A 21,461-nucleotide genomic window follows, 5' to 3' on the forward strand; every position below is an offset into this window, starting at 1 on the left:
TGGCAACTTGAACCTATGATACTATGCGCGCACTCTCAGAGAGGCACGGTAGAAGCGACGTTTTAAGGGGGAGAAAGAGAAATTTCAGGGATTGATAAAGCGACACACCAACCTCAATAACTACTTTTGGAGATAAGCTGGTATTTGTAATACTGGAAACCGCTGGCCGATTCCCAAGGCATCAGAGAACAGGCGACACTCAAACACATAAAGTAACAATGAGTGAAACAACATTTTGTGGGCCGCAACATCGATTGCCTTCCACTATAGAGATGCTTCCCCTGGCTTATTCAGCCTGATCTACGGTAGAAATGGCAAACAAATCTATTGTGTACTGATATGTATCAACACCTATTCTTTCAGATGTCAAAACATCACATTTTGAGGGCACTTTGTGATATCAATATACTGTGCAATTCAAAAAGCATTGAAACTTTTGAAAGTTAGTTCAAGATGATTTCATATGGGTTTTAGATGGTGTTGTTCGGTAGGATGGTCAGGGAAGCGAGGTTTGAACACGCAGCTTATGTAAGTTTCATACCGTACCGCCATACAGGTTTAATAGGGGGTTTTTGTAGCCAACGGGGATTCTGTCCTAAAACTTCAAAATCAAGTGTGATACATCCAAAAATCAATGAATTCATTTGCCATGTGTACCTTGCCGTAAAGAAGTCAGGCCAAATCAACCAGAAAGAGCCATCATAGTATCAATTCCTTTAGCCTTTCACTCCCTGTCTTGACTTGTCTTTCTTGGATTGATGGGTCGAATTTCATAGAGTTGAAGTAGTATCCTGTTTCTAGACGACCTAGGAGGAATCCAAGATTAATCAAGTATATGTCAAATCGATTTCGAGACCATCATCATGACCAACACGGAAATCATCGCCGAATTCGCCATCACCTATGTCAAAACAACTCTCCACGAACGTACAACAAACAAAACTCACCAATTACTCACCCATGTTCAAACACATTCCCCTCCGCCTGGTCCGTCCTATCCTCACCCCCAGGGTCGGAATCATAGGCAAAATGATCACACCAACCACACAACCACAGGACAACCCCGACCCATTCAGCCTCTTCCACGGCAACATACTGCCAACTCTCCGCACATTCATCGACGAAGCCGCCACACCAGAGGCGCATCCACGAATCCTCCCATTAATCAAACACGAACATGCCGAGCTCCAATCGTCCAGTCACAAGATCCTTATCTCGGTTAGCTCGGACGAACAAACCAGATACCAGAATCAGTTTACTTGGGAACTAGCCCGCCATCTAATCGGCGAGGAACTCATCGTTTACCCGGCCATCGATAAACATGTTAGAGACGGTGAGGTCCTTACGAATAGGAACAGGGCTGAGCATCAAGAGATTAAGCAGCAGTTGAAGACGTTCCAGGGACTTACATGCACGGATCCAAGATTCGCACCGACGCTGGAGGCGCTGTTGGGGGATTTACAGCTTCATATGAGACGTGAGGAGGAAGAGGATCTGGTTATACTTGAAAGAGTCTTGCCAGAGGAGGATAGTCAGGCGTTGGTGGCTTCATTGGTCAAGATGAAGAAGTTCTTGCCGTCGAGATCGCATCCGCTTGCTCCTAGTAAACCGCCGCTTGAGACTGCTGTGGGGCTATTGACTACGCCGGTTGATATGATTGCTGATTTGTTTAGGAAATGGCCACATGCCGAGGATACGAGAAAGGGGAATAAACACTTTGCTGCGGCAAGGTCTTGAATTCGGGTTATAGAGAAGTATGTGAATAAGTATTAAGAATCGGTGTCCATCTATTCATGCTTGACATGTCACTGCAGGTGACTTCGTCACTAGACTAGGACTAAGGTAACCAAGCTGCAAGCGACGTAGCTTTTGTAAGCCGTTGTTGTTTCCCTTGACTGTCATTGTGATCTGTTTTTCTTTTTCTTCGATCGCACTCTCAATAGATCGACGTCGTTTCCAGACCTTGCGAAACTGGTTCCGCTCGTCTTCTTGCTGCTTCAGTCGCATCAGCATAAAGCCTTCATGGGCTTCTTTTTCTTCGCGTAGCACTTGGATCTTTAGTAAGGATCGCGATATCAGTTAGTACATCTTTCTCTAAATTTTTTGTTGAGAATATTCCAATTCTTTCTATACTCCCACGAGATAGTACCTCTACACATAAAAAGGAGGATGAACATACATAAGATAGCCACAACTCTTGTTCAGAACTCCAAGCTTTTTGACATCGCGCTAGCTGCTTCTCGGCACCCAGAAGCTCCTTCTCTTGTTCGTGCGTCCACCGACATCGGCTGCGGACAATACTCGACCAGTTGACCACGCGACCAACCCGAGTGCGCGAGGGGGAAGGGGACTCCTGCTCGTCGATCTCGGAGCCTGAGTCCGATTCTGAGTCTGAGTATTGGCTACCGGTTTCGTGGGGGTCGATCGTTTGGTCTGGACTCTGCTTCACCGCTATATGCAGGTCGTCGGAGACGTCACGGTGCAGTGGCGGACAGGGCGTGGCAAACAGGGCGCCCACGGAACTTTCTTGGAAGTAGAGATCCGAGTCATGATCGGAGGATCCAAGATCCAGGCTGGGTTCTTCTTCTTTACCCTTGCCTTTATCGGTTGAGGATCTTCTCATCCAGGGAAAAGGGAGACGTTGGACGATAGTCAAGACCGGCATTATGATTAAGATTAGGTATTCCAAAGCCGAAGATGAAGATGTCAATTAGTGACAAAGAGAAGAAGATGGCTGTCTGGATAAGTTTTAGTTCCTGCAAAGCGCACGGCACTTCTTATATCTGTTCTAGAACAGATGAACTGGACCTTCTCCGGGGGTGGGGGGTACTTCACACGGACCGATTGCAACGAAAACGAACATGCAGCTCCTTACACGAGTGGGGAAGAGCCCAATGTACATCAGATACTTGGCCACGCGGGTGCAAGTACAAACCCCCGGTTTCCCCCTGGTAGGTCTGGCCTATTCCGTGGCTGCAGACTTGGTCCAGACCTCAACGTGGGATTTGGTGTCTGTGCAGGTGTAGCCTTTGTGTACCTCACATCAGTGAGAAAGGTTGTACATTGTTCCTATTCCAGGGCAGAGATTGAAGCAGTCGTCATGATAGCAATAGTGGTCATCCTGAATTGTGTTGTAGACCGAGATCATACGCGTGTTTCACATTGTGACGAATGCCGAGTCTTGTTTGCCTCGAAAAACGTATACATCATAATTTGGCGTTATCGTTCGGGAAAACAAGGGATTGCTTGCAGGGTTCAGTCTGATTGTGCTCGTCTGGTAGACATGCATTCGACGTCAATATTCATTGTTCGTAAGCCCAAATCCACTTCAATGTGATCAGTGACTTTACAAGTGGCAAAATGATTCTACCCGATAATCGAATATTTCTCATAATTTCAAAATAGGTATCAAATATACGCTCAAAAGAAGATACTCCAAAACAAATCCATAGCCATGAGGGAATCATAAAGCAGAATTTCTCCGCATTGAAAAACAAACCGACTCCATCGCGGGCTCAAGGGTGCGACAGAAAACAAATACATAGAAAAATAAAACAACGACCAAATAATTGGAACAGTACAAGCTCATCGCCAGGTATCAACCGAGGCGCTCCGGAAAGTCTTCGCTTTTCGCTCTTCTCGGATTTGCTCGCCAATGATAACACTGATCAGCCTCCGATGTAGATCGGCCTCAGTCCAATCTACCTGTCCACTGCCGCCATACTCGATGTCGGCATGCGACAGTTCATGTACGAAGCGATCAATCACGGCAAATTGCACTTCGGTGATAGGCACCCCGTGATGTCCGTCTGAGGTCCACATCCAGTCACCCATAATCTCAGCGCGTCCGGGCGCATCGAAGTATGGGAAGCGCTCCGGGTGTCGCTTTGCCATTCGGTAGATTCGCCGAAGAGAAGTATAATGAGCATCGGAAAAGTAGCCAAACACAGCAAGTGGTCGTGGTCTCGGTTTCGGACGCTCCAGCTTATCATGATCGACCACAGGATCATATTCCAGGGCGTCCTCAGGTACTTCTGGCTGGATCCAGGGATCCTCTGCTTCCTCCTCAATGGAAGGCAGGTGATCTTCCTCATTCACAGGCGGGGGGCTTGCCGATTCGTCCAACTGTCGGACGGATGATTGGTGCGATGGACTAGAAAGAGGCTCGTGCTCAGAGTCCTCTCGGATCTCGGGTGCCGATTGCATATGCTCAGATTCCTCTTGGTCACTCTGCTCGTAGTCTTGTTCAACTTCAGAAGCTTCGCTAGAAGTGTCGTCATAACGAGACTTTGGTGGGAGTTTGAGCCACCTGGGAGTCAGGCTGGTAATTCGTTGGAACCAAGTTGCTTCAGGCTCGTCTTCTTGCTGGCGAGGTTGTTCTGGAGTGGCTGTCAAGTCCTGCACAGACTCATCATCGCCAGAGCCTGAAACACTCCCATTGGCATGGATATCTATTGGTGGCGAAACTTGCGAGTTTCGATGCGCGGCAGGCGAGTCTTTCACTTCTGGATACCTTTCTGGACTTTGGGAGATAGGTTGCAGACGCACCCGTTTCTCTGGCCTTTGCGAGGTAGGTTTTACCGCGGAGCCATTGATGGAGCTTTGGAGGCCTGGCCGGCGCAAGATACTCCTTGGGGTACTTGTTCCGTTATAGTAACGGGCTCTGTTTGGAGTGTCCTCCTCCGCCATGATAGCAGAGAGATCAACCTCTTGATCGCGTAGCTTGCGAATGTGGGTTCGATCAAAGTATCGGGCATCATCATGCTCCACAGCCACGTAAGCCGGAGATGAGCTCAGGTTGTCCTCATGCGCTGAAGTACGAGCAATCCTCTTCCAAGGACTCTTGCTTTCTTGGAGAGGCGACACGTAATCATCCGACTGCTGTGAAAGGTAACTACGATCTCGTGCTTCTTGTTGCCAGATGTCATCAAATCCATCCTCATCAGCGGCATCTGCTTCCAAGTCTCTCTCTTGAGACCTGGTTCGGTCTGATCTAGCTTCGGGTTCCTCCATATCGGCTTCAGCAACTTTCTCCTGCTGCCAAATGTCGACAGATTCATCGTCTTCTTCCAAGCTTTCCTCCGATTCGACTTTCCGAGCAGAGGTCTGTGACCTCGGCATCATTTCTGATTCAAGATAGTTCGGTGCTTCATCAAGCGGCTCCTCATCGAGCGGTTCTTCAGTGGCACTTTCTTCACCGACAGGTTCTTCTTCGAAGGCGCCATCGAAAACCTCATGGCGAGGTTGGCGGATATCTTGGTGAAGTGATCGATTGCGAGTCTCATATAAGGGTTCATCGGCAGATTCTTCATCAAGGGGTTCATAGCGAGGTTGATGAATCGGTTGGCGGGGGAATTGATGGAGAGGCTGATCCAGAGGTTCTTCAAGCTGTAATTCATTGAAAGGCTCTTCGTCAACAGGTTCTTCGTCGAGGGGTTCATAGAAAGGTTGGTGAATTGGTTGGCGAGGGCGAGGAGGTTGACGGATAGGTTGATCCAGAGGTTCACCAAGGGGTTCTTCATAAAATGGCTCTTCATCAACAGATTCATCGTCGGAAATGGCTGGCTCGGCATCAGACTGAAGATTACCCTGTACCTTGCCATCATCATCCTCATTATCGTCGCTATCGATGTATATGAGGCGCGCTGCATTCATGGGGTCTGCTGCATGCCGACTAACAATTTCTCGATCCATTTGCCATCGGTGTTCTCGATCCTCACTAAACCCCGCTGGACTATGTTGCAGTGGACTTTTTCTTACGGACTGCGGTGATTCGACCAAAATAGGCTCGTCCTCTTCTCCCACTTCTTCCATATCCGGCTCGTCCTGGTTTGACCGCTCGATTTCGTCTACTTCGTCAACATCACCCTGGAAATCATCTTCCTCGGGCTCAAAAGTGCCAGCTTGCTCGGCGTATGGCTTCTCGGGTGACTCTGTGTCGGGAAGCTCAGGATAGGATACCGCATGTGATGAAGTTTGTTGTCTCGGATGGATTGGCTCCGGTTGAGGGTATTGTGGACTCTGTGAGACCGGAGAAGGCTCTTGAGCCAACAGACTCGGCCTTGCGGAGCTGTGGGTGTCGCTTCGTAGATCATCAATGCCCCCACCTAACTTGCGCTTTAATCGTTCACCAATAAGGCCCTTCTCTCGGTCCCTTAGGATTTTTGAAGCATTATCTGTAGCATTTCTGGCGCCGGATCCAAGTCCAAACTGTTTGGCCGAGGGAAGTGTATCCAAGGACACCATTGTGAACCCCTCGCTTTCCATGATAGAATCAAACTCTTCGTGGTCATCAGTCGGATCTTCCACTGTATCATAAGTAGGTTGCTGGTGGTCGCCCTCTTCAATTTGGTGCAGTCGACGTTCTCTAGCCCGGTTCTCTTCCTCGCCCGGCGAAGAAGTTGGACTAGGCGAAGGGTAGGTGCGTGGTGATGAGGTTGTGCCGCGGCGTGATGATCTAGTTGATGAGCCTTGCCTTTCTCGGCTTGGCGATGGCATCTTAGAAGGAGTAGAATGTATGTTGTGATCATCGTCTTGAAAATGGTGCTCTGTATCTGCAATAATGGGGGTATCATAGGTAGCTCTGCCATACTCGCGGCCAGTTTCATTGTTCCAGGTTTTGAGCTGCGCTGGCGTTGGTGCGCGAAGATTTGCAACGGGTAGATCATCGGCCCCAAGAGAGTCGCTATCAATGCCTTCATCCACTGCCAGGTTGATTGGGCTCCATTGACGACCCGCATCAGCAACGTCCGCAGTCATATCCATTGGCGAGGGTTGCGCTGGTGTCGGCGCATCGTCTGCAACAAGTGCTTCCTGTTGCTGTGGTTTCGGTGTACCCTTTCGTGGTCGGCCGCGTTTCCTTTTCTCCGTACTGGGTTCATTTGGACCGGGGGTGTGTCCTGGGCTTCTTGGCCATGGCGATCCATTCTGAGGAAGGGTATCCGACTTTCGTGGGCGCCCACGCTTCCTTGCGGGTGTTCTTTCCATTAACGGACTGCGCTCGTCTTTCAAAGGTACCATAGTCGTCACAGTAGAGGGTCGTCGTCGTTTGCGCGAAGGGCTGGCTTCGACTTGGTTCTCTTCATCTTGTGTTGCCTCAAGCGTGACCCGGATACGCCACGGGCTCACGTTGCCATCTTGTTGAACTTTCTCTGGTGAAAGTGACCTTTGGCGACCAGTCAATTTCCTACTCGGCGAACCAGGAAGCAGGATATCATCAAAGCGAATCGAATGCGCACTCTTCCCCGGACTGAGGCTCGCGCGCGGTCGCTTGGCCGGTGTTTGCTGACGTTTTATTACGGCGGGAGACATCCAGCTTTGGCGACCGGTAAATGGTTTGATCGGAGAGGAAATCAGGTAGTCGGCGTCTCCTGGAGGACCGAGAATATCTGGGGAGGAGCTTTGGCTGCGCGACGTGATTGACATGACGGGAGGACTCGAAGTGCTGGGGTCTCGGCACGCGTGCCGCTAGGGGGCGTGGAGAGAGCGCACCCAAAGGAATGCTGGAGGGTTAGATTCAACACCCCAGCGAAAGACAGTATAGAAGAACAAAATAAAGAAATCAAGATAAAACGGCGGGGCAACACATAAACAAAGCTCCCGAAGCGGCACGAGTCGGTCACTGCGACCGGAGATTAGGTAAGCAGGAGTATAAACATGATTCATCTGGATTTCTATTTCTATCTCCACTTTTCGCGACGTTATTCATAAATGCGCTTCCTTGCTCACATATTCGGACTCCAATTCGGGCCAAATTCAGAGTCTACGACGTCAACTGACGGGATTCGGTCCAGCTCGAGTCCACAGAACCGAGACGCCTCTCTTACACCACAACACACCATCTGGACATCTGCTTTGGAGACTCCGACTCTTCTGGTCCCTCGAACATGCCAGTATGCTTTTTGTGGTGGATTCTGTCTTATTACTGTAGGCAAAACAACTACCTCTGTATCTACGTAATCAAGGGCCTGGCGAAGCGAAAGGTGCAAACCATAAGCAATCTCGCCGACCCAGGTCCCCCAATCACGATGTCTTTATAATAGATCAAACAGAGCTATAGTAATTTGGACACAAACCCTGTGTAGCCAGCTCATTTCTCGAGTACGATCGGCTTCATCGTATTGCCATCCATCGCGTGTGAAAGAAAGTTCCTCTTCGCCCTCGGGCTCTACCCGACTGATTGAGACGAGGGCTTCAGGAGGACGTGGAAGACCCACAAGCGCAAATTCTTTGAACAGTGTTTCCCGCATGCGTTAACCCAAAGGTTCGCCGCGCACGCGAGGTCGAATAGCGATTTGGCTGGTCAAATACAGATAGAGCTGGTCTGGCAGATGGGATTTGAAGGTCGTGGTGAGGCGGCTCAGGACACTGAGATACCAGTTTTTGCTGGAGATTTAGGATGCTTTGAGATTGGCTTCAGTCCCTCGAAAGAGCTCATCTTAGCGTGGTCCCATTAACCACCGATCAACTTCGCATGGTCTATGTGGCGTGGGATGCTATACTACAAGAGAGCCCCAGTAATCCGTATGGCACTGTGCTCAAGCACTGGTTTATGCCAAGTGTGTCGGTATATTGAAGAAATTCGATTTATTTGGGTAATCCAGAATTCTGCATGCGTGAGTTAAGAATGATTCATTAATTCTAAACTTCCAATGACGCATGGTTGATATATTTACTTGCAAAGTGGCAACCTCCGGAATCAATTCTCTAGAGTTCTCTTTGAATGGCGATTGCCAAAAGATATAGAAGGGAAGCAAAAAGAAAGATATCACAAAGTTTCTTTAGGACGATTGTTATGTCTTTGGACTTTTGATTGCGAATCGGGATGCCAAAGGGTTGTATATCTACATAAGCTATCTATACTAAGCATGACCATACGAACAGTCTTTTCATTGGTTGCCAGTGGACCGACAAATGAGCGGAGCTAGGCCTAAACAGCTCAAGGTTTATGCCAGGGAGCTCAAGCTACTATCCATGGATATCCGGGGGTGACGCATATTATTATACCCCCAAATATAATCCCGTCGGACTATACTAATATTCTTCAGCCTGCCACTGAAGGTGCAAACGCCAATGAAGAAGCATCTCTCATCATTTGGCCTGGTCTGGCTGGTCCCAATATGACTTATGTGCATGAAAAGTCTCTTTCTATTCGCATATGCCCCGCTGTGCATCATAACAGGTGGGTTGTCCTTCAAAGTATGGAGAGTGAGTATGTTACTGTTGTCTAACCAAAGGCATGTTAGTCTGCGGTTTCAACCCGGTATTCTGACATTCTTCTACATCAACGGGGCCAATTTCAGCGATATCTGTCCCCGGCCATGGAAGCCTATCACCCTTCGGAGCTTCCACTGCCTGACCAGCTTCGAGGCGGCTGTATCCGCACACTGGCAAGATCTGTGCCTGGGATTCATGAAAGATCCCGTGCATGGCTTACCTCGCATGGAATGGGCATCATATAGCCCGAACGGCTCGGCTAATTTAATGGCAGCACATGAGAAAGTATCTCAACTAACGCCCATAAGCATAAGCAAGCTAACGAAGGAGTGTGCCGGCATCCCGGGAACTTATGACTAGAAGGTTAGCAGGTGTTTTGTGGCCCATAGCTCAGCCACCGGAAGACTTGAAATGGACAGACTCCCGGGCAAAGAGATGGAAGGAAGTCACATCATAACCGAGATGAATTAGATTAAAAAAGTCAAGGCGAAATCCTCCAATGCGCAACGACGGTGATGCTGAGTCAGAGATCGACATAGAGGAAAGGTTGATGTAATTGGTGGATCCCGACCAGGATCTCAGACCGCATTCCCTCCGCCGGAGTTTTGCCAATGTAACTTTGGCTCCTTTGTTTACCCCGTTTTTCTCGACGCCTCACTGGAGCTTAACGGATCCACTGACGCACCTAAGCTGTGGGCTCGGATCTTTCCCCTCACGCTTAGACAGCTAATCCAATGGTTGAGTAGCATCTCCTCACCTGCTTTCGGATAATTCGTGATCTATCGACCCTTACCCCGGGTTTCCCTGCCCCACGCGTAGAACCCCTAGCGTCGGTACATGCGGAGTGTAGACTAGCGCGTCGAATTGGCCATGTTGTTTGCCCATTGGAATCTTCTGACATAAAATGCCCAGCCTTCCCCTCGGCTGCTTCCGCTCTCTTCTTTACCCTGCACGCTTCACTCCGCGACTTCTCATCCTTTATTGTATCCTTCTCTTAGCTCTCATAGCTACAGGCATCAGGATGCACTTCAAGTCATACGTCGCAGCTGCCCTCTACGGCCTGCCTATTCTGGCAAACGCGGCGCCGTCTGCTTCGACCGCGTCAAGCAGCTCGTCCGCAGATTCAGCTCACTTCAAAGAGTACACGATCAAATCGGAGAACATCACCGTCACACTTATCCCTTACGGCGCGCGCCTCACCTCAGTTCTGGTTCCTGACCGTAATGGCAACACACAGGATGTCTTAGTTGGTTATGACAACCCGCTCGAGTACCTGCACGATTCCGAGACCAACCACACCTTCTTTGGTGCTGTCGTGGGTCGCTATGCCAATCGCATCAAGAATGGTACCTTCTCCATTGATGGCAACACCTATCACATTCCAGAGAATGAGAATGGTGGCAAGGACACCCTTCACGGTGGTTTTATTGGCTATGACCAGCGCAATTGGACAGTCACTGCTCATGACTCTTCGTCTATCACCTTCAGCCTCTTGGATGAGGCCTGGCAAGACTTCCCTGGCGATGTCATCTCGCACGCCCAGTTCAGTGTCTCCACTGAGAAGTCGCCCGAGAACCCCAAGGGATTGCCCCAGCTGACCACCAAGCTGATCTCCCTGGCCCTGACCACAAAGACCCCAATCATGCTCGCCAACCACCTCTACTGGAACCTCAACGCCTTCAAGGAGGAGACCATCCTGGAGGATACCTACCTGTCAATGCCCCTGTCCCAGCGCTTCATCGGCGGTGACTCCCTCCTGATCCCCACCGGCGAGATCCTCGATGTCAGCACTGCTTACGAGGGTGCCCTGGACTTCACCGAGCCCAAGCTTGTTGGCCAGGATATCAACAAGACCGCCGGCCTCTGCGGCGGTGGTTGCACCGGCTACGATACCTGCTTCATCCTCGACCGCCCCGCCGCCTACGCTGCCGAGAACTCGATGGTCCCATCTGTGCGCCTGGCATCTGATACCACTGGTATCAGTCTCGATGTTGCCACCAACCAAGCTGCTCTGCAAATCTACTCCTGCAACGGCCAGAACGGTACCATCGCTACCAAGGAGTCGCAGGCCAAGCGCAACAAGGAGCAGGATGGCAGTGCCGGCGCTGGCTTCGTCAACAAGTACGGCTGCCTTGTCATTGAGACCGAGGACTGGATTGATGGTATCAACCAGCCTGAGTGGGGCCGTGACCAGTACCAGATCTTTGGTGCTGACGATGGTCCTGCCGTTAACTGGGCTACTTACCAGTTTGGTACTTACTAAGCCTTAATTCGTTTTGTAAAAATGCATTTCTGCATCGATACCATAATCTTGCTTTGATTTTACTTGGGCTGCCCTTTGAACTCTCAACTCAAGGTTCGTTTTTGTACATAGCCAAAACGTATACCCTTGATGAGCTGGGATCTGCAAGTCATTAACCTATATTAATGCAAAATACCCACTCTATTCTTCCATTACTGTAAACTTTCCATTCAGTTTCGGTCCGAAACCTCTTCTGTTGATTGCGGAATATTATCACTCTTCAACTCAAATACCCCCGGTGGAGTTTTGCGGTCAACTCTCCCTACCAACATGGATATTTCACGGCATTGGATAGGTATTCTCAGTATCAGCTTTCCTGCAAACGTTGTCTTGGTATATCTTGATCACCCTTTCCCTAAGTGCAGTTCCAATTCTTTCAAGCCTCTTTCTATCCCTTGTAGCTCCCTAACCACATCCACCAGGAACACACCCTGAAGCTGCTCGTTCGCTAGATCATTCTCCCCCAGGCCAAAATCACATCCCAGACACTTGCGCACAATTTTTATAAATCTTGGCCCCATGCGATTGCGTAATAGCGGCGTCTGGGCAAGCTTTTCAGCGGCATGATAGTCAGTGTTTCTTTGTGGTGGCAGGGTTGCAAGTACCCGTTGCCGAAGTTGTGGCCATAGCTGGCAGTATCCCAGCTCAAGGAGAACGATGCCAAAACAAAAGAGGAGCTCATTCCGGGCAAGGGCTATAGATGTATTTACAGGAGCATTTGCAGTGCTGTTAGAAGTGGCGGGAGTGGCGCTGGCAGCCATTGCTGTCACGAACCGCCCTTCGTCCGGCTTCTTGAATTCGACCCTGAAGTATGGTGTCGTAGATGAGATCTCATCGGTATTATCTGAATGTTCTTCAAATTTGGAAAAGTGGACTTGAGTGCTCTGCCAGTTATCAGGAAGCCAAGGTGTGGAGTGGTATTGTAGGACGGCAACCGCGAGACAGCTGGCAATGTGTGCTACTGCTGTTCTCGGTAAATCGCGGGACAACTCGTCTTTTGACGTCCAAGCGATAATGTCTGCCAAGGACTTTTGCTGCTCTAACGGGCGACGTTCGGGGGGCGGGAGATAGAAAAGGTGAAGTCCAACATCCTGGATATAGCCGACACAGGTGCTCGAACATGTCGGTTCTAGGACTTGGAAGTGGCAGCAAATATTTTCAATCATTTTGAGGTCAATCATAGAGTCGGAAGGGCTGGCATTGTTGGTTGTGGTTGAACTGGAAGCCGGATGAGTGGCTTCATCCCGGTCGTCATCTGCCGTCCTTTGTATGTTGGGTATATCGTTAGAATCGTTCATCACAGCAACAGAACCAACATGATCGGTTATAGTTGGTACGAGTTTCGTAATAACTCTCTTATGAGCCTTTTCAACCTGCCTGATGACCATTGGCTGAGAATGCCGGGTTATCTTCTCCATAACATCAGCCCAGGCATTGTCGGGCTTGGTATCAATATGTTCAGTCTTGCACAGAGGAGTAGCTGGGCGGCTTCCATCGGTGACCTCGATTTCCAACCAAATTGTGGTCTCTCGACACGTTGGCGAATTAGCCCCACAATCGATGGCGACATCAAATTTGATACCATCCTCCACCTGGTCCAACTTCATAGATTTGCTTTTATCAATAAGCGAGATACTTGCGGCATGCCTCTGATGCCCCGCACAGGACCATTGCAGAGCAAAAACATTATATAGCCTGGAAGATGCGGATCGAATCTGGCGATATTTCTCAAGACCATTCAAATGGCTTCTTTTCTGCCCCATAGTGATTCCCTGGGCTGGGAGGCTGGTGCTTCGAATCTGCTCGAGCTCGCTAGTAATTCGACTCGTTAATTCGTTGAAGTCGGTCGTGAAGCTGCGAAGCTCTTGGATTGAATTCTGCACTTCATTTTTCTTCCAGCAAAGCCGGAATCGCTTTGGCGTGTTGCTTGTCCCAAAGCTTTCCACCTCAAGACATATAGCTGTTGCTGTATTAAGGACAAGCTCTAGTGTGTCATTCCAACTGCCGAACATCTCTTGCAGTGATTCAATACGAGCCCTGTCAACAATGGTCGGAAGCTTTAGCCTCTGCAGATTCTCACTGTGGCTATCAGAGAGCAGATTCCGAGCCTTTTCACGATCATTCGTGATTGATGTCAGCAACTTGATGACGTTCGCTCTGAAGAGAGTCTTCTGCGTCTTCATGATTGTGTCCAACTTAGTCAGCTCCCTTGAAGAATGCCTGAAGGTGTTCAGGCCTTCTGAGAGTTGCCAGTAGCGATCATAAACCTCGAGGACAATAGGGATGCCGGCGAGGGCCGTTCCAACAATGAACTCCATGTCATATATAACAGTGAGCCTCCACTCAATCTGCGGTATCCAGCTATCATGAATGAGATTAAAGGCAGGGTTGGCACTGGCAATCCCAAGGGTTGTGAAGCTCTATGATGCGGGGTAGTTGTTTGCACTACTGGGGTGGACGCCAAGTGTCACTAGGTCAAATGGTACAGCAGGGTACATCTATTTCTAGGGAGTGGGTTATGGAGTTCTATGTATCTCGCTTACGGGCTTCGTACAGGCAGTCAATTGCCCCTCACCTGTCAATAGCACCCCTCATGTCGTAAACTTCGTAGATCCCACTTTTATGCGAGCTTCCACGACCCGCTGGAGACTCTGTGCAGGGAGGCATTATTCAAACTGTTCTTATACCGCTCCCAATCCCAAACTTTAAAGAGCTGGTAGACAAGACTTTCCAAGCGAGCAGAATCCCCTCGGCATAGCATGTTGGGCGTGCGCTTCTTGTGAGATAAGCAGACATATAAGCAGAAATCTTGAGCTTAGGGCAATGGATCATTTGCATCCAAGGGAGAAAGCTGGCGGCGGAGACTCCTTGCAAGATTTCTCAAGGGAAGTGTCCCGCCGCGCGCGTGGCTTCATCCGCTCGGAAATTCTAGGCACCCGAAGCATCGGTAGGTTTCGAGGCTACACTAGCGAATCCGACTCCTCGGACGGCCAGATTGATAAGTCTGGTGTCGGGTCGGTCAAGTTGACGGGTAGCCGACGCAAAAATCTGGGAAGCGCATCAAAACCTGGCCAGCCCCAGCCTCCGTCATTGCCATTATCTAGCAGTTCAAAGCGCAGCCACAATAAACTTGGTAAAGTTGACGATGTGTCTGACAGATCTCCTTCGACTACCGCGCCGACCGTGAGCGCTCAAAAAGTTGGCCACTCGATTCTGGTCAAACGAGAAGACCAGTTGAATGTGCCACTAAATACTACCCATGGTCTGTCCATAGGTACGAGCGTCCTGGAATCCATTGACCTGGATGACATGATCTCGCGGCTCTTGGATGCGGGCATTTCTCACAAACCCACCAAGAACGTCTGTCTTGAGAATGCAGAGATTAATGCCCTCTGCTTGGCATCTCAAGAACTTTTGCTTTCACAACCTACTTTGTTAGAGCTCTCGTCCCCTTTAAAAATTGTCGGCGACCTGCATGGACAGTACATTGACCTGATTCGACTGTTTGGGATGTGTGGGTTCCCACCTGCCTCGAATTATCTTTTCCTCGGGAATTATGTCAACCAGGGGAAGCAGAGTCTAGAGACGATTCTTCTACTGCTGTGTTATAAGCTCAAGTACCCCGAGAACTTCTTCCTGCTCCGAGGCAACCATGAGTGTGCTAATTCTCCGCGAATGTGTGGCTTCTATGGAGAGTGTAAGCGACGCTGCAACTTGGAGATTTGGAATACGTTCATCAATACTTTTAACTGCCTTCCAATCGCTTCCATTGTCGCTGAAAAGATTTTCTGCGTCCACGGCGGGCTTTCCCCCGGCCTCTCACACATAGACGATATTCGAAGAATTGCCCGTCCCACCGACGTTCCTGACGATGGTCTATTGGACGACCTCTTACGGAGTGATCCTGATGATAAGGATGAGGCTTGGTCACCGAACGAACGAGGCATGAGTGGAATTTTTGGCAAGAAGGTCACAATGAACTTTTTGCAGCGCCATGATTTCGACTTGATATGCCGTGGGCACATGGTGGTTGAGAACGGCTTTGAGTTCTCTCAGGACAGAATGTTGGTGACTTTGTTCTCCGCACCTTGCTATCGCGGTGATTTCGACAACTTGGGTGCCATCATGTCGGTCTCGGATGACTTTCTCTGCAATTTTGAGATACTGAAACCTCTGAACTCGACTATCCTGAAACGTCAACGTCGACTTAAGAGGGATGAAAAAAAAGAGAGATGGCAAATTGAATAGCTCAGTCTTTCGACATGACCGGAACGACGAAAAATCAATGACAGAGAATAACTCAAATTACATGCTCGAAAGCACCTTCGAACAGGTGAATAATGCAGGAGCCCCAGCCAATCAAAAACCAGTAACAGGGAAACCAGATACAGCCTTATCAAACGTGTCTCAGGCCATCAGTGCTAAGACCTCGCTGCCTGAGATGCCCGATATTTCACAGCTTGGTCTAGCCAGCGACTTGTTCAAAGCAATTTTGAGCCTCTTTATTGCGATCGCCCAGCGAACAGCAAAGACAAAGCAATCGCGACGTCTGCGTAGCGAGCTAGAGCGTTTTTTTCTCTGGGGAGACGCCATTTCCATTTCGAAAAGCCAGTTCGAGGAGGTCTCGTCTGAATCGTCCGACCTTCGTCAAACTGTACTCTCTACACTCTACGAGCTTGGAAAGGTCATCAATGACAGCCTACTCCGAGCGATCGACGGAAGTACCCGGTCAGAAGAGCTGGGTGGCTCTACTGAGTCTGTCTTGACTGATCTGGCTGAGTCAGATATGGCTCAAAGGCTTCAGAGGCTCCTGAAGAAGGCAGCCCCCATTCAGGCCGCGTCTGAGACTACAGCAGACGTTGAGAGTCTATCGGATGGTGACTCTATGCGCTATGATTTGGACGAGGTCCTAGATGATGTTGCAATCTATATAGATTGTCTCATGGACCTCTCCATTGCTATTGAGAGGCCCGTAGTCGGCAATGAGCCTGGCGGTCTGCAATGAATGTTTCAATAATGCACTCTATTATATTGGAAGCCCGCGAATTTGTCTGGTCCGAGTCATAGGAGAGGACATAAAGGGGATTGTCGTGTGGTACGACTGGTTGTCGCGAGAACCTGATTGCCTAATCCATGGACTCTGTTTCGACGAGCAGAAGGTATTGAGTGCGAAATAAATGACCCTAACATGTATCATAATGAATGAATGTAAGCTACTAAGCCTGCCTGTACAGCGACGAGATATGAGGCCAATGTATTAATTTGGGTACAATACTGTGCAGAATGATGATGAAAGAATTTGGTATTCCAGACTATCTGATTATGATATAGTAGATTTTGGCAATAGGATACAAGAAATCGTCCTGAGCGTCTAGGTGGTGACACTGATTTCCGTAATGTTGCTTTGGCAAACTTCACAGCTTTGACAGTATATCAGACCCATCAACTCCACTTCCTTTGACGATTTCATGTTCCCAATAATTTGGATTAAACGTAATTCGGTTCAACGGATTCAAGTGGTGAGCTCTGTTGAAGAGGTCTTCATAAACACGACCATCATATCGCCCCAGCGCACTATTCGAGCCCTGTTAGAGGAATTTCAAGCTTCCTTGAGGGTGTGTTCCACTCACCTATCGAGCAAATAATCTGGAATCATCCATGAATCCACCAATTTCACAGCATGTGGTCGAATACGCGCCATCAAATCTTGCACGCGTGTTGGTAGGATGTCAAGATCGGACTGAGAGACCGCACCACAGCGGAAGACTAAAAATGTCAGTTATTTGTTATTACATGTCGGTCTGGTAAAGCTTACACTCATATCCTTCGTTCTCCATGGTATAAAGTGCAAAGAGACGATACAAGTCCCACAGAACGGGCTTTAAGGAGCTCGACAGAGTCATATCGGTTGACAAGGCCTCGAAGAACTTGCTGACAAGAATAGATTGCGATTGGGCTACTTAAAGTTAGGTTTGGAGTCATTTCCAGTGAGTTTACCCGGCTTACCCTTGCTGAGCTTGTGTAGTTGGATAAGAAGACTATTCCAGCTTCTCTTTTTGACTACTCGCTGTTCGTATGCGTCATATGCCTGCCAATGATCAGCTGTGATCTGAAGCTTTCTTCAATGCGTTTCACGTACAAGTGCGGTAGCGCGGAGCTCGAAGGCCCTGGCAATTTCCTGATCGCTTTCCAACACACGATATTCGGGCTGACGAGAGACACCACGTCGTTTCTGAATATACTGCTTGAAACGCGTCTCCGTTTCATCTGCACCCGGAGTATCAGACCCTTCCACCGCAGCAGTCATTTTCTTCATCAAATAAGAAGCAACCTGCTGTGTAATCATCCAGTTATCTCCTTCAACAGTTGGCTTGGAAAGATAGTCGTTATTAAGCTCAATCAGCCCACTTCCACCCCCAAAACCATGTCCACCCAAGGCTCGTCGACACGTCTCAATCCCATCCGCAGCGATCATGGTGCAGAGACTCTTTAGTCCGGAAGACATACTATGCATGTGAGCTAAAGAGCGGAAATCACCCCGCTCCACGTCTTGTCGTGCGTTTTCGTAGACACGGCGCATTGCCAGACCGGTGTAGTGTAATGCAAATGTAGTAGCCAATAAAGGTAGGATTCGAATTTGGACGGTTGGATAGTCGAGGACAGACATCTCGGGTCCGGTGCCGTTGCTATCTCGGTCGGTAAACTGTCGTCGAATGGCGGTATAGCGTACTGCGACTGTGACTGCGCGTGCTAGGACAAGTCTAGCATGATGGACGATCTGAGCTCGGACGTATGTGAGAGATCCGTAGACTACAGCTGGCTGCGCCGGCTTTGAGTAAGTTCCCGTCTTGGGGTCCACGCTTGAGTACCGTGAAAGCATGGCAGAGTGAGGAATGCTAATGAGGGATTAGCTTCAAACTCTTGCAAAATCAAAGGCTCTTCAGCGTACCGAAAGTTATTGAAGAGCATGTAAGCATTGTCCATCGTGATGTATCCATATTTCGGCCCGATATCTCCAACAATCACGCCATCAAGCGGTTGGTGAGTATCCATATCTCGCACTTGCACAATAAACGGATGAGGACCATGAGACACGTATTGATCTGGAGATCCAGCTTTAGGAAGAAGTAGCTGGGCAACCACAATTGTATGATTGGCAATACGACCCAAGCTGCCATTCCACCATTTGCTGGCCGTGAGCGTCGGACTATGCAAGACAAACTCGCTAGTTCGTGGATCCCAGCGTGCCTCGAGCTCCAAGCCCCGAACATTACTACCATGTCCGAGCTCTGTCTGTGCATAAGCCCCGATAATTTTCCACGATTCAATCAATGGCATCCAATGAGCCCGCTGAGCCTCGTTTGCTTGCTCGCGGATGGTGGTGACGAACATCTCCAGGTGCAGAAAATACGGCGAAACATCGCTGACGAGGTACTCTGCCATCTTGTGATCTTCATGGTTCCAATTATGTTGGTCGACTAGTCGGCGTAGCAGCTTTGCTCGAGCAAGCCCTAGCTTGAATCGCTCTGGTCGAGATAGGTTTTGCTGTTTATCTTTGGCAAAAAGTGGCTCTCGCTGCACAATTGGTAGAATACGAGCTTGCCGCTCCAAGAATCCATCACAAGATAATAGGTGCTTACCTAGCTCCTCAGTTGAGATGCTAGATTGCTCTCTTTCGCGGGCAAGGGTTGTGGGTCCATCTGGTTGGCTTGGACGGAGTTTATCGGCGAAGTCGGGCATTGTGGTTCACTTTTTCGATATGAGCATCACAGATGATACGAGATGCATTTGCAGCGATCAAAGCCGTTCAACTGTCTTAAAGCAAAATTTGGTGTATATGTTCCTCGGCCTTACCCCAATAATCGCCGAGTGCCGATTGCCGGCATATGCCACGCGGGGAAGGTCGCGGGGAAGATCCTGGGGAAGTAGCCGACTTAACATGATGTGGCACGAACAGAAAGCGGAGAATACCCTGGTTATATACCACAGAGGCAAATTCTTCAAATTGACCATATTTTGAATTTCCATTCCTGAGGACGGTCAACAATGGGGGATCGTACTCAATTTGTACCCTCCCATGTGGGAGACAAGGTGCTTCCCAATCTCCCTTTCTTCCACAAATTACTACGCTATGTTCAACGTAGACCGTCGCGGATCTCCATTCGAGACGTGAACGCTGGTTTGGAGAAAACATTCCACCATGTCCTTTCAGACGCCTTGATTCTTCGAAAGGAATTGGAGAAAAATCTGAGTGCTGCAACTCTGCGAGATCTGCAAGAAGACAAAGAAGTCTATATTGGACTACTCGCACCAGGCGGCTATGAATATACCGTTGGTTTTGTTGCAATTCTTGCACTTGGTGCTGCAGTAGTTCCGATGGGTAAGTCCAGACAACCCTCTACAGGAACACGAAATCTGACCATATCAAGCTGCTGGGCTCCCTGTGGAAGAAGTCTCATATTTCCTGCTCAAGGCGCAATGTGTAGCTGTATTGGCCGATACAACCAGTGAGCCTCTCGCACAGTCCGTCGTACGTTCTATGGGCGACAAGAACAACTTCCATATACCCTGCATTTCTCCCATCGCATCCTTCTTCCAAACAACTTTGGTCGCAGCCAATGATATGCTTATATCGTCAAACCGAGCCCTTGATATGAACAACGCTGCTGCCGTCATCTTCACCTCGGGAACAACCGGTCCTCCAAAGGGGGCTGTTCAACGTCGCACCTGGTTGACTGGTAATGCCGAAACCGACGCAGCCTTTTACGGCGTCACGGAAGAGGATGTCGTTCTTCACGTCCTACCGGTACACCATGCTTCCGGACTGGGACTCACCTTTCTTCCTTTCCTAACAGCTGGCGCATGCATCGAGTTCCGAAGCGGTAGCTTTGATACTGCTTGGACATGGGAGCGCTGGCGTCAGGGTGGGCTGAGCTTTTTCTCGGGAGTTCCGACCATTTACATGCGGATGATGCGGTACTTTGAAGAAAACATTGCGACTCAAGCTCCCGAGGTACGGGACCAGTATATCAAAGGCGCTCGTGATATTCGCACTATGCTTTGCGGATCGTCGGCTTTGCCTGGGCCTGTGCAGCAGTTCTGGGAGAAACTCCGGGAGAAACCAATGATGACTCGATATGGAGCTACTGAGTTTGGGGCGGTCATCAAGACCGATCTCACTCCTGAGGGTATGCCAAGGAACAGTGTTGGCCGTATAGTGGGCGGTGTCTCGCTCAAGCTTGAAGACGATGGTCATTTGCTAGTGAAATGCCCCTATATGTTCTCAAAGTATGTATCACAGCCTGTTCATTGCATGAGAATACTCTTCTAATCCTCCAATCCTTAGATATCTCAATGATGAAAAGGCAACAATTCAAGCCCACGATAAAGACGGCTACTTCAGATCGGGGGACATCGCTCGACGAGAAGGCGATTACTTCTTCATCCTCGGTCGTGCCTCCATTGATATCATCAAATCAGGAGGCTACAAGATTTCCGCCCTGGATATTGAGCGAGAGATTCTCGGCTTGGACTATGTATCAGAAGTGATGGTAGTTGGCGTGGAGGACGAAGAATACGGACAACGAGTGGCAGCCAGCGTCAGCCTCAAGACGGACCAGAGCACAACACGCAAGACTCTGACGCTGGGTGAGCTACGGGAGGATCTTCGAAGCAAGCTGGCGAGTTATAAGATACCAACTATCTTGCGTGTGATCAAGGGTGAGTTGCCCAAGTCAGGAACCGGCAAAGTCCAGAAGAAGATTCTAGGGCCGCAACTTTTCCCTTCGAATTATAGAGATATTCCTGAGATTTCAGTTTGGAGCAAGAAGTCCAAGCTATAGAGATGCATACAATTTTATTCATCTAAACTCATAGAGGCATCATCCATCTAAACTCATAGAGGCATCATCCATACGTAGGCATTTTTGGAATTATCCTGGTC

General features: G+C 49.2%; 10 protein-coding genes across 10 annotated transcripts; 5 read left to right on the top strand and 5 right to left on the bottom strand.

Moving 5' to 3' along the window:
• Positions 1 to 1,029: 1,029 nt before the first annotated feature.
• N7503_008699 (hemerythrin domain-containing protein) lies at positions 1,030 to 1,737 on the top strand (the record flags this gene model as incomplete). The annotated part of the gene is made up of 1 exon (XM_057068246.1): positions 1,030 to 1,737. One exon carries the CDS (start codon positions 1,030 to 1,032, stop codon positions 1,735 to 1,737), a length of 708 nt encoding a protein of 235 aa, XP_056919101.1.
• Positions 1,738 to 1,791: 54 nt separating this feature from the next.
• On the bottom strand, positions 1,792 to 2,665 carry N7503_008700 (uncharacterized protein; the record flags this gene model as incomplete). Its single annotated transcript, XM_057068247.1, has 2 exons — positions 1,792 to 2,055; positions 2,180 to 2,665. 2 exons carry the CDS (start codon positions 2,663 to 2,665, stop codon positions 1,792 to 1,794), a joined length of 750 nt encoding a protein of 249 aa, XP_056919102.1.
• Positions 2,666 to 3,585: 920 nt separating this feature from the next.
• N7503_008701 (putative AT DNA binding protein) lies at positions 3,586 to 7,425 on the bottom strand (the record flags this gene model as incomplete). The annotated part of the gene is made up of 1 exon (XM_057068248.1): positions 3,586 to 7,425. The coding sequence occupies one exon, from the start codon at positions 7,423 to 7,425 to the stop codon at positions 3,586 to 3,588; it is 3,840 nt and encodes a 1,279-aa protein (XP_056919103.1).
• Positions 7,426 to 7,724: 299 nt separating this feature from the next.
• N7503_008702 (uncharacterized protein) lies at positions 7,725 to 8,249 on the bottom strand (the record flags this gene model as incomplete). Its single annotated transcript, XM_057068249.1, is given in 2 exon segments — positions 7,725 to 8,031; positions 8,050 to 8,249. 2 exon segments carry the CDS (start codon positions 8,247 to 8,249, stop codon positions 7,725 to 7,727), a joined length of 507 nt encoding a protein of 168 aa, XP_056919104.1.
• A 1,988-nt stretch (positions 8,250 to 10,237) lies between these two features.
• N7503_008703 (aldose epimerase family protein) lies at positions 10,238 to 11,479 on the top strand (the record flags this gene model as incomplete). The annotated part of the gene is made up of 1 exon (XM_057068250.1): positions 10,238 to 11,479. One exon carries the CDS (start codon positions 10,238 to 10,240, stop codon positions 11,477 to 11,479), a length of 1,242 nt encoding a protein of 413 aa, XP_056919105.1.
• A 383-nt stretch (positions 11,480 to 11,862) lies between these two features.
• N7503_008704 (uncharacterized protein) lies at positions 11,863 to 13,836 on the bottom strand (the record flags this gene model as incomplete). Its single annotated transcript, XM_057068251.1, has 1 exon — positions 11,863 to 13,836. One exon carries the CDS (start codon positions 13,834 to 13,836, stop codon positions 11,863 to 11,865), a length of 1,974 nt encoding a protein of 657 aa, XP_056919106.1.
• A 505-nt stretch (positions 13,837 to 14,341) lies between these two features.
• Positions 14,342 to 15,766, top strand: N7503_008705 (uncharacterized protein; the record flags this gene model as incomplete). The annotated part of the gene is made up of 1 exon (XM_057068252.1): positions 14,342 to 15,766. One exon carries the CDS (start codon positions 14,342 to 14,344, stop codon positions 15,764 to 15,766), a length of 1,425 nt encoding a protein of 474 aa, XP_056919107.1.
• Positions 15,767 to 15,803: 37 nt separating this feature from the next.
• Positions 15,804 to 16,523, top strand: N7503_008706 (uncharacterized protein; the record flags this gene model as incomplete). Its single annotated transcript, XM_057068253.1, has 1 exon — positions 15,804 to 16,523. One exon carries the CDS (start codon positions 15,804 to 15,806, stop codon positions 16,521 to 16,523), a length of 720 nt encoding a protein of 239 aa, XP_056919108.1.
• A 409-nt stretch (positions 16,524 to 16,932) lies between these two features.
• Positions 16,933 to 19,258, bottom strand: N7503_008707 (uncharacterized protein; the record flags this gene model as incomplete). Its single annotated transcript, XM_057068254.1, has 6 exons — positions 16,933 to 17,092; positions 17,149 to 17,284; positions 17,334 to 17,474; positions 17,525 to 17,606; positions 17,658 to 18,414; positions 18,468 to 19,258. The coding sequence occupies 6 exons, from the start codon at positions 19,256 to 19,258 to the stop codon at positions 16,933 to 16,935; spliced, it is 2,067 nt and encodes a 688-aa protein (XP_056919109.1).
• A 306-nt stretch (positions 19,259 to 19,564) lies between these two features.
• N7503_008708 (uncharacterized protein) lies at positions 19,565 to 21,360 on the top strand (the record flags this gene model as incomplete). The annotated part of the gene is made up of 3 exons (XM_057068255.1): positions 19,565 to 19,898; positions 19,948 to 20,806; positions 20,865 to 21,360. 3 exons carry the CDS (start codon positions 19,565 to 19,567, stop codon positions 21,358 to 21,360), a joined length of 1,689 nt encoding a protein of 562 aa, XP_056919110.1.
• Between the last annotated feature and the right edge of the window lie 101 nt (positions 21,361 to 21,461).

Source organism: Penicillium pulvis (genome assembly GCF_028828015.1).
Source record: "Penicillium pulvis strain IBT 33274 chromosome Unknown contig_7_segment1_segment0, whole genome shotgun sequence".
In the NCBI taxonomy this organism is placed as follows: domain Eukaryota; kingdom Fungi; phylum Ascomycota; class Eurotiomycetes; order Eurotiales; family Aspergillaceae; genus Penicillium; species Penicillium pulvis.